The sequence below is a fragment of the Lampetra planeri genome, unplaced genomic scaffold, assembly GCF_965212315.1.
Source record: "Lampetra planeri unplaced genomic scaffold, kcLamPlan1.2.h2 scaffold_602, whole genome shotgun sequence".
Lineage (NCBI taxonomy): Eukaryota > Metazoa > Chordata > Hyperoartia > Petromyzontiformes > Petromyzontidae > Lampetra > Lampetra planeri.
In genome coordinates, this window is record NW_027615425.1 from 18,635 (window position 1) to 29,553 (window position 10,919).

A 10,919-nucleotide genomic window follows, 5' to 3' on the forward strand; every position below is an offset into this window, starting at 1 on the left:
ATTGTGAAGGATTAAACAAGGGTTTAATATTCAGTCTGGATTTCAGATTTTTTCAGATTTGTTGATATTTACTTCATCATCAGACAGTTTGTATTGTGACAACCCCACAGTTGTCGATGTCCAGTTTACACTTGGACATTGACACTTGCTGTACATGGGCAGGACCATCAGCAGGACCATAAATATTAAAAAAAGACTTAATAAAAAAGTAAATAACAATAAAAAGAAGTAATGGGTAAAGGTTCTCTTTATATTCAATACTTTCAGCTGCTGATCTTTCTGTAAATTCAGTGTATTTGTCTCAGTCCACATCCTTGTCACCTGTGTGAAACTGAGGTTTCAACACCAGTCAGTTTGCTCTTCACAAGTGAATTAATACTCAAAATAGGTTCTAGTTTCAGAGGTTCTTTTAAGTGAACATATCTGCATTAGAAGGAAACATGTCCCCACATAAAATATCTCATGTTCACTTTTCCGGGCAAATGCAATGTGTGATGTCTCCACAGTGGGGATCTTGGTAGTCTCAGTTAATCCATGTTGTGATATTTTTTAACTTGTAATGTACAGTCAAGAACATTTTCAGTGTTTATTATCAGAAGCGAAATGTTTCAGAACACCGATGTCCACAGAACGGTGCATGCGTACAATGGTGTGCAACAGCATCCCCTAAAGAGCAGTTCAGCTTCAGCATTCAGGATGGGGGACGTGGGGGTTGGAGGTGGTTTATGTGGGGTATAAAAACCAGGACAGAGGAGTAAATAGTCAAACTCTGCTGGAACTGGGTTTGCAGGAGGGTCGCTGCCTCCGAGTTGAAGGCAGAAGAGAGCGAGGACGAGGCCGCTGCTGCACAGAGTCGAGCATGTTGTGGTTTGTGGTGCTGAGCTGTGCGCTCAGCATCGGGGGTCGAACAGCAGCAGGACAGAGAGGTAAGACAAAGTTATAACGATGTTCTTCGAAGGAAAGTGTGTTTCTCTAATTAACTTACAGAAATCAACAATGTGATAAATATAACTGAATATATGTAAATGGGCACCATGATTTTGACAAACAAAATGTGGAAAGTTTAAGATTTTCCTCAATGACACTTTATTTTTGTGGAAAATGCATTTCAAAACAGGTAAGTTTTAGAGAAAAAGATATCAGAGATGTAGTTTGAAGCTCTTTGACTTCCTGAAAAAAAACAAAGAATGTAGAATTTCTAATGTAGTGAACAATTTTATTTACCTTCGTATTAACAGTAATGGTCATTTAAGCTGAGTATTTTTTTTTTCTCTCTGCTGTGGAAATGATTTAGTAAACTGACTTGCTGCTAATGAGAAGAACATGTTTCCTGCCCGTCAGGCTAACAGCTCCCCCGGGGGAAGGGGTGGAGGTCAAAGTGGTTGAAGGGGGATTCTGGGGTCTGTGGGTCAGCTGGTCGCGACCAACTGATGAGCAGTGAATGGAGCATTTGGATATTTGATGTAGCTGTATCAGAAACCCAGAGAATGTTTGGATTCAACACAGGTACACAGAATTCAGCTCCAGTGAAAGATTTACTTTCTGAAAAATTCTTCACTTATCACTCCTTTTCTGGATAATGTCTTTAGCAGCGGCAGTGAAAACATGTCTGACTCTTCTCAAAAACGAGTGAATGTGTGGGTAGTGGATACAAATGAGGCCTGTGGTGCCTCAGGAATGCCATGTATTAGACAGGTCATATATCACACACACACACACACACACACACACACATCCATATATCAGTTGTACTGTACCTACAGGACTTGTAAATATAAATGTAATTCCTTTACTTACATTTATTTATTTTTGCTTAAATCCAGATGGTGAAATTATCAGTCAAATTAAAATGACAAACCTCGCCCTGGCTGAGATTAAAGAACTTCTAAAACAACAGGTAAGTCACTGAAGAGTTAAATCGCTATGATACAAATGTTCCAGACTATTTTATGTTGGTATGTTATTGTATTGTTAGTATCATTGTTAAAAGGAGTGAATAACTAATTTGTTATGTATTAAAACTGACAAATCACCAAATCAAATTTGAAGCTATGAAGCTGATTTTCCTCTTAATAGATCAAACCACATAAACTTTGTATGTTGTAGATAAAAGAGATTGTGTTCCTGAAGAACACAGTGATGGAGTGTGAAGCCTGCGGTGAGTTGACCATCGTCAGTACACGTCGTGTTTCTTTACACCACATGAATCTGATGCGCGTGCTCCGTGTCTTGTTCTCTGTTTTTGGTGTATTTCTGTGGCTGCGTTACAGCGCCACTCACAGGCCTGGCATATACAGTGTTTTCGGTGGTTTTGTGTGGACACACGTTTGTTGTTCACATCAAATGTTTTTAAAACGGACCTGGCGCCGTCTAATGCAACAAAACCCAGTGTAACAAATCTGACCTGAACGTCCCTTTCTTGCATTGTCCCAGGGATGGGAGGACTACAACCCCGTCCTTCCTGTGTGCCCAACCCCTGCCACCCAGGGGTGGAGTGCATGGAGACACCGGGGGGTATCAAGTGTGGCTCGTGTCCTGATGGCATGGAGGGAAACGGCACCCACTGCACTGATGTGGACGAGGTACGCAGAGATGTCAGACGTAGCGGATGAGTTAAGACGTATGCTTTGTTACAATACGTTAAGATGAATTACAGATTTATGCACATGCAAACGTAGATGAGAAAAGTAGATGAGCCAAGTTTCATGGCAACCGCCCTGGTCGTCATCCAACAGACAGACGGACACAGATGGAAACCAACCTGCCGTTTCTTTTCTTCTCTCCAGTGTACTGTGATGCCGTGTCACATGGGCGTACGCTGCATCAACACCTCACCAGGGTTCCGTTGTGGTTCCTGTCCTGCTGGATTCACAGGCCCCCAGGTCCAGGGCGTCGGTCTTGCGTACGCCACTGCCAACAAACAGGTCGAGAAACATAAACCGCAGTGTCAAATTCAGCTGATATTCAATGAACAGTACAGTTTTTGCTCTGGCTAGTACTTCTTGTACCACAAGGACCTAAGGACACAAAACCTTTCTATGTGTTAACCTTCTTTTGCAAATTGTTCTTTCAAGGTGTGCAAGGATATCAATGAGTGTGAAGGCCCGAAGAACGGGGGCTGTGTGGAGAACTCCTTATGTATGAATACCCCTGTGAGTATACATAACAGTGTATATAAACTAGAAGGTGCACTGCTGTGTGCACGCCCTCACAATGACCTTGTGAAGCCTTTAATGTGTTTATCGCTTACGTCCTGAAAATGTCTGGAACACGACATGAACGAAGTCTCACGTCTATCACTGCTGACGGATGTGATGGGTCTGCTGTCAGGGGTCTTTTAGGTGTGGTCCTTGCAAGACGGGTTACATTGGTGATCAGCGGCGCGGCTGTAAGCCCGAGAGAGCGTGTGGGAACGGCCAACCTAACCCCTGTCACGCCAGTGCCGAGTGCATTGTCCATCGAGAGGGCAAGATCGAATGTCAGGTGAAAAGAAATTCCACCATTAGCTTCTTTTTCTTCATGCATGCAGTAAACATGGACAATTTCAATGTATTTGTACATGCTTAAGGAATCACAGAGATTTTAAAACTATTTTTGGGTCAGTGCTTGTGACTAAATACTGACTACACACTAAATACAGTCTGGTGCAGCACTTCAGCTCGGATACTGATCCTGAGTCCAACAAGGCCAAAGAAAACAGTTTCGTACAGCCACATAAAACAGTTTCCATCCTCACAGTGCGGAGTGGGATGGGCTGGCAACGGCTACCTCTGTGGGCCCGACATCGACATAGATGGTTTCCCGGATGAGAAACTAGACTGTCCCGAGAGGAACTGTGCCAAGGTGAGTCCCGTCCATATCTATGGAACATCTGTGTGTAGGTGTGGTGGCTTTATGTTGTTTTTTGTCATGTGTTTTTAAGACCATAGTTTGTAAAATATACTTGATCTAGCTCATCATCTATGTGGACACCCATCAGCCTCAAACTGATCCCCTCTCCACAGTTTACTGAGGATTTCATCGATTCTCTGTCGCTGTCTTCAGACTGGCTCTCTCTCATCCTCTGTTTGACTAGTCAGTACTGTAAATCTGCAGGATAACTGTCTGACTGTGCCCAACTCGGGTCAAGAAGACGCAGACGGCGATGGAATAGGAGACGCCTGCGATGAAGATGCAGATGGGGACGGGATCCTCAACACACAGGTTCAACAGTCACTGAATCAAAAAAAAAAAAAAAACCTTCGACGCCTACGTGTACTTCATATACACTCATGCACTCTGCTCACTGAGTCTGATGCTTTTCATTTTTGTATTTACTGCTGAAGTGTATATCCACAGTTTGTGTCACCTTGTTTCAGAAAGGCTTCAGGCTTTGGAAAACAGAATTGAAAAACATCAATCAATCTGATGACACAAATATTCATTTTTACAAAAGAAAAATACGCCGATGGTCAGCAGAAACTTGTATGGTGCACCTTTACAGGATAACTGTGTGCTGGTGCCCAACGTCGACCAAAGGAACATCGATGAGGACGACTTTGGCGACGCCTGCGACAACTGCAGAGCCGTTAAAAACAACGATCAAAAGGACACTGACGTTGACAAATTTGGTGATGAGTGTGATGAAGATATTGACGGGGATGGTTAGTATTAAAGTACCTGAAATGATTGATGATCCCACTTAGAAACACAACTGAAACGTCCACTGATGCCCCCTTCAAACTCAGGTATCCCCAATCATCTGGACAACTGTAAAAGGGTTCCCAACGCCGACCAGAAAGATCGAGATGGAGACAAAGTGGGAGATGCCTGTGACAGCTGTCCTTACGTCCCCAACCCAGACCAGGTGAGAGCTCACGGACAATCACAGGCCATTCTGGGACCAGAGATTCAAGATGAATCACGATCATGATTTCAGGAGGCTAAATCAGGGTACATGTAGGAGTTTGAAGACTATGAGGCAGAGAGATTTGGAATGGGAACTAAGTGAGGAAGAATGGAGGAGAATAATGGCAAACCCAGGGAATCACATCCGGGAGGCTAGAGGGAAGTTGAGCCAATATACGTTTAGGATTAGATCGATTCTACTTTACCCCCGGTAGACTACATAGGATGGGTCTATTACCTGGTAACCTCTGCTGGAAATGTGGAACAAAGGTAGAGACTTTCCTACATGTGCTATGAGAATGTAGTGTGATACAAGCGTTTTGAGTTAAAGTAATAGAGCGTGGAAAGCTCTGGAGATAGAAATTCTCACCAAGCTTATGCTTACTGGGTGTCCAAACACAAATAATGACTTTGCAGAGGATGGTCACAGAAGCATGAAATACCCCCAGTTTGTGGAAAAGTGCATCCCCACCAGACTATAAAAAATGGATTGAAAAGTTGAAGAGTTAATAATGACGGAGAGGAAGAGAGGGTCCGCTTCTTTAAAACTAAATATATCAGGTTCACATTTGAAAGTGTGAAATACCCTGTACTGGCATAAATATGTAGGTACCATACACCAGGGGTCCAACTGCAGCCCCAACAGAGCTGTCTTAATGTGTATAATGAAAATGACAACATGAAAATATGAAATTAATATTAAAAACAACAAAATGAAACTCATACCCAGCACTTAGCTGGTGTGGTATATCCCACCTTACCGTCACCTTCAAAAAAAAAAAAAAAGGCTCAGACATTACAGTAGAACTCCATAAAGTATACAACTAGAAGAGCTTCAACTATCTCAATTCACATTGTTGACCGATAAGATGAAATGTCTTCAGGACAGGGAACCTTCTGTAAAGCTGATCATAACTATCATGCTTCTTAGATGGATGCAGACAACGACTTGATCGGAGACCCCTGTGACACCAACAAAGACAGGTATCACGTGGCATCAATATGTGTATCTGCTTCGCACAAAACACTCAATCTAAATCTAAACGTGTTCCTGTCTAGTGACGGCGATGGACACCAAGACTCCCGGGACAACTGCCCAGCTGTCTCAACAGCTCCCAGCTGGACACAGACAAGGACGGCAAGGGGGACGAGTGTGACGACGATGACGACAACGACGGCATCCCAGATCTGCTGCCGCCCGGTCCTGACAACTGCCGACTGATCCCCAACCCTCTGCAGGAGGACTCAGACGGTCAGTGACAAACCAGCTGTATTTCTATTTATTTTGCATGACCCCATAAACCCGCGTGTCCCCCAATTGGGGGGACTTTCATACCTACTAGAGGAAATAAAAAGTGTGAAACAATGCGCTAATCAAAAGAATACAGTAATGTTGCACATCAAATGGAACAACCTCAACCGAAAGGAGACAGTCCACAGCTTTATCATGAGCATTCAAAGACCTAATGGTTGCACTGATGTACTGTTTTAAATTTTTCAGGTAACGGCGTGGGTAATGTGTGCGAGAAAGACTTCGACAACGACACCATCATTGACACCATCGACGTTTGTCCTGAAAACGCTGAGGTCACGCTGACCGACTTCAGAGAGTACCAGACTGTTGTTTTAGACCCAGAGGGAGACGCACAGATCGACCCCAACTGGGTGGTGCTCAACCAGGTCAAAGGTCCAATTAGTATTTATTCTCTCATTATTTATCTCAGTACTGAAACGCTGCATACCTCCCCCAGCTGGTAAACTGTGTAACTACTTTTCTGCAGGGAGAGAGATCGTCCAGACGATGAACAGTGATCCTGGGTTGGCTGTCGGTGAGAACAGATTCCTTTCGTTTAAATATGGCTATTAGTAGAGCGTCGGTGTTCATATGATGGCACGTCTTTGTACCTTGAGACACCCGCTGTCTTTTGTGCGTCCATCAGGCTACACTGCGTTCAGCGGCGTGGACTTTGAAGGGACATTTCATGTCAACACAGTCACAGATGACGACTACGCCGGATTCATCTTCGGGTACCAGGACAGCTCCAGTTTCTACGTGGTGATGTGGAAGCAGGTGGAGCAGATCTACTGGCAGGCAAACCCGTTCAGAGCTGTAGCGGAACCAGGAATCCAACTGAAGGTGCAATTTCCTACTTTCTTGAACGAGACACTGACTTATTAAGGAGCGCCAAGATCAGATCATTCCTTCCTTCATGTTTTCAAATGAATGATGTGACAGTAACTTTCAGCAAAGCAGCTGAGTAATTTAGTACGTTATCAGAATCTTCTAGAGTAAATAGTCGGTGCATGCACATTCACATTCATCTGCTGCGAAGGGCTGAGACGCGTCGGCGCAGAGACTCTGACCTCGTGTCGTGTTTGGGTTTGAAAAGGCCGTCAAGTCAAACACAGGCCCAGGTGAGAACCTGAGGAACGCCCTGTGGCACACCGGCGACACAAGCGACCAGGTGAAACTCCTGTGGAAAGACGCTCGCAATGTCGGCTGGAAGGACAAGACCTCTTACCGCTGGTTCCTGCAGCACCGACCTGCTGACGGATACATCAGGTACAGATCAGGCGGAGGAACAAGTACGCGATTCGGTCGCTTAGCGTGTGATGATGTCACCTTCTCTGCTGGTACGCAGGGTTCGTTTCTACGAGGGTCCTCAGATGGTGGGCGGACACCGGCGTCATCATCGACGCCACCATGAGAGGAGGTCGGCTGGGAGTCTTCTGCTTCTCCCAGGAGAACATCATCTGGGCCAACCTGCGCTACCGCTGCAACGGTGAGGGACATGTTCAATTGGAAACTGCTACCACCAGCACAATTATTGGTCATACGATTCATCCATCACCTTGTGGTGGTGTTTGAAATGTACTTCTGATAATTACATTTCAGTGAACCGAACAGGTTGTCGGCCAGTATTTGTGTGTAGTTTTTTTTTAGCCCATTATAATCATAGTTAATATTCATATAATGAACGTTGGAAAGAAGTTGGACTGAAATGAAAATGTATATTATTGGGGTGTGTTCTGGAAAAAAAGCCATTAGATGGGTTTAATACAACTGCAAAGTGTTTTTCCTTGTCCTTGTTTGTTTTTGTGACCAAATTGTAAAACGTGATGTGGATTTTTGGGGTTTCCTTCTCCAGACACTCTTCCCGAGGACTTCGACACATACAGAGAGCAGCAAGTTCAGCTGGTGTCCTAAAGAGAACACACGAGTGCAGGAAATTCAGGGAAACACTCCACAACGCACAACTGGATCAAGTGATCGGAGGTCAAATCTGAAGGTGCTCAAAAGATCAACTGTTCAACTTGGTGCCGACTGTTTCAAATAATAGTACAATGCTACAAAATCCTGTCAGCTTTTTTATTTTCCCATTCATACTTTGTGAACAATGATGTGTTGTTGGTTACTGAAGTGAACGGATGACGTCCTGAGTAGGTAGCTGATGGAGAAAGATGAGATGTTTCCAATGCTCGACACACAAAAGAGGTCAAACGGGACCTGAAGTAACAGACATGATGTCTGTTTTTTTTTTTTTTTTTGTTTAAACTCACAGGTTTTAGTGGAAATCACCATTCTGAATATTTCACAGGCATGCACATATCCAAAATAATCTTTTAAATTTGCATTTGGAAATACAAATTACAAAATAGAAACAATAGCAAAGACAATATACAACAGGATTGATTCATGCACATCCACAGCAGCGTGCTGGGGAAGCTGTAAAATGACACTGGAAGTTTCAATCAGCTTTTTTCTCTTTTCTTTTTTTGTTTTTTGCAAATCAAAACTACATGTGAAGGAAACATTCAATTTAATTGACTTTTCTTTCCTCTTCTAAAAAACAAAAAGTCACATAAGAATAACCACATGGCAACAAATAAGTAACTACAGATCTTTTACTACAACTTACAAGACAACAGTGATATAATGCTATTCTCACTAGACGCTATTAGTGTATTTTAACTGTATTTTCCAGAGCCTTGTACAAGTTTCAGTGAACTGTAGAGTCATTTAGTAAAGCCCATGTTATTAAAGGGACATGTTATCAGACACAAAACACATTACGATGGAGCAACCTCTGTTTATGCCGTAACTGACGGCTACGTCTTTTAAAAACGTACGTTTCGGTTTGAGACAGAGTTAGACGTCACTGCGAGGTCAAAGTGCTAAATGGTGATGCGAGTGGATGTGTCTCAGACGTAAGTGTAAAATAAACTTTGCGGTGTTCAGTTTATCTCCTTTAACTTTGCGTTTGTCAATGAGCCAATCCAAATTGGCAGTTTTCTATCATCAGCCAATTCAGGACCTGTGGGAGGTGACGACATTTCCACCACGGAAGATAAGAACGGTCCCAGTGATGCAAAGTCAGCGTTTTCGCCTTTAAACTGCATTTGTAATATTCCAAACTGTGCCAGCTGGCTGACCTGTCTGTGTTTGTTAGCATGATGTGGAAATAAAAATATTTAAAAAAAAATGACATCTTTTCTTTCTCCCGTCATGGCATGAATGGTCAATCTGAGTGAGGAGCAGACAACATGAACGCAGCTCCATCTAAATTAAAACACACATCTCTTCAAATGCATCGAGGTACCGCGACCAGACAATCAAGAAGTTGGGTACATAAAGCATTCTTCTTCACCGAAATCAAGTCATCTGCAATTGAGTACTTCTGTATTGAGTACTTCAGTATTCTGTCAAGTGAGACCTTTGTGGCTGCAGCAGCGATTTGTGTTTTTTTGTTTTTGCATTATCAAGATAAGTCAAGATGCAAGTTTGTTTCTGAAGTTGAATGAGTTGAGTGTCACGAGCCAACTGGTGTTATTACCGAGGGTGTATTCATCACTTTTCATTTTCGATTTTGTGATCCACAAAGAAATACATTCTGAGCGCCGTTCCTTTCTAACATAAGAGCACAAGCTGCACTGAGGTAAGCCCTTTCTAGTTTTGCATCCCCTAAAATCTTAACTTATAAAATAACAAAGACGAGCCCAAAATACAGTCTACAAAGGAAAATAAGAGACTCCATCCGTTTTTTTTTTCCACATGAAAATATCTCTGGAGTATACATCTGTTGTGAAAACAGTCAATCAGGCTATCGGTCCCTTTAGAACATCAGCATGTCACAAATAAAGTGCGAAGCAACTAGTGGACCAAAACATTGCACAAAAAAGAGGAAAACAAACAAAGAGAAAAAAACAGAAGTAAAACTGACATGATAGGCAACGAGAATAATAAAAAAAAATTCTCCACTTGAGCATTGCTAGACCAGAGTTCTATACATGTTATGTTGAACAAAAGCTGCTCAGTGCGTCGTTCATTTCATGCAGTTGCCTGTAACACAGAGCATCAGTTGCTTTCAAGTCCACATATGAACACTATCAGTGCACGTGCCAATCTGCAAACTTCCCCAGACAGAACCTGCAAGGATGCCAGTTATGTTGAGACATGTGGAGAAGAAGGGCTGTAACATATGCAATGAGGTGCTGCAATCAGAAGAAAAAGAGCCTTAAAAGACACAGTCGTGGGGTCAGGTCATTGGGCAAGTTGGATGCTGACAAAGAAAATACATTCTTTTATCATTCATGAAGAAGCATTAAACAGACATGGACGTAATAGAGTCACTTAACAGGAAACGGAATTAAACGTTGCACAGGAGAAACCCACACATGCGTTCCTTTAGACTTCATGATAGCTTCATTATGTTACACAAATTAAACCTGCAGAGCTGTTGAAGGCGCGTCAGAAGTTCTGACTGTTTTTTCATGCAATCTGTGTCAGCTACAGCGATATGTACAGGATGTGTGAGTGACTAGGATCATAACAGATGGAAATAACAGAAAACCACTGGATTACAGGTCATGGAACAAGATGTTAGGCTCCAACACCATGCAGATATTCGAAGAAAGGACCATGTCGTCTGCATACAGTGCAATCTTTCAGGTTCAGCAGTAACAAATTCAGCTTACAGATGTTTCCAGCAGTGGAGTTTTTGATGGAAACTTTTCTATCATCAAATAACGTT

The 10,919-nt window shown here is 42.9% G+C and overlaps 1 protein-coding gene across 1 annotated transcript; it reads left to right on the plus strand.

Moving 5' to 3' along the window:
- Positions 1 to 859: 859 nt before the first annotated feature.
- Positions 860 to 8,095, plus strand: LOC144741566 (thrombospondin-4-like). Its single transcript, XM_078624072.1, is given in 21 exon segments — positions 860 to 926; positions 1,824 to 1,897; positions 2,107 to 2,158; positions 2,434 to 2,582; positions 2,787 to 2,924; positions 3,075 to 3,152; positions 3,331 to 3,483; positions 3,739 to 3,843; positions 4,096 to 4,203; positions 4,484 to 4,643; positions 4,728 to 4,846; positions 5,819 to 5,871; positions 5,947 to 5,990; positions 5,993 to 6,139; positions 6,389 to 6,574; positions 6,669 to 6,716; positions 6,828 to 7,024; positions 7,278 to 7,450; positions 7,530 to 7,560; positions 7,562 to 7,670; positions 8,037 to 8,095. Coding segments are annotated over 21 exon segments (2,250 nt in total).
- Positions 8,096 to 10,919: the final 2,824 nt, after the last annotated feature.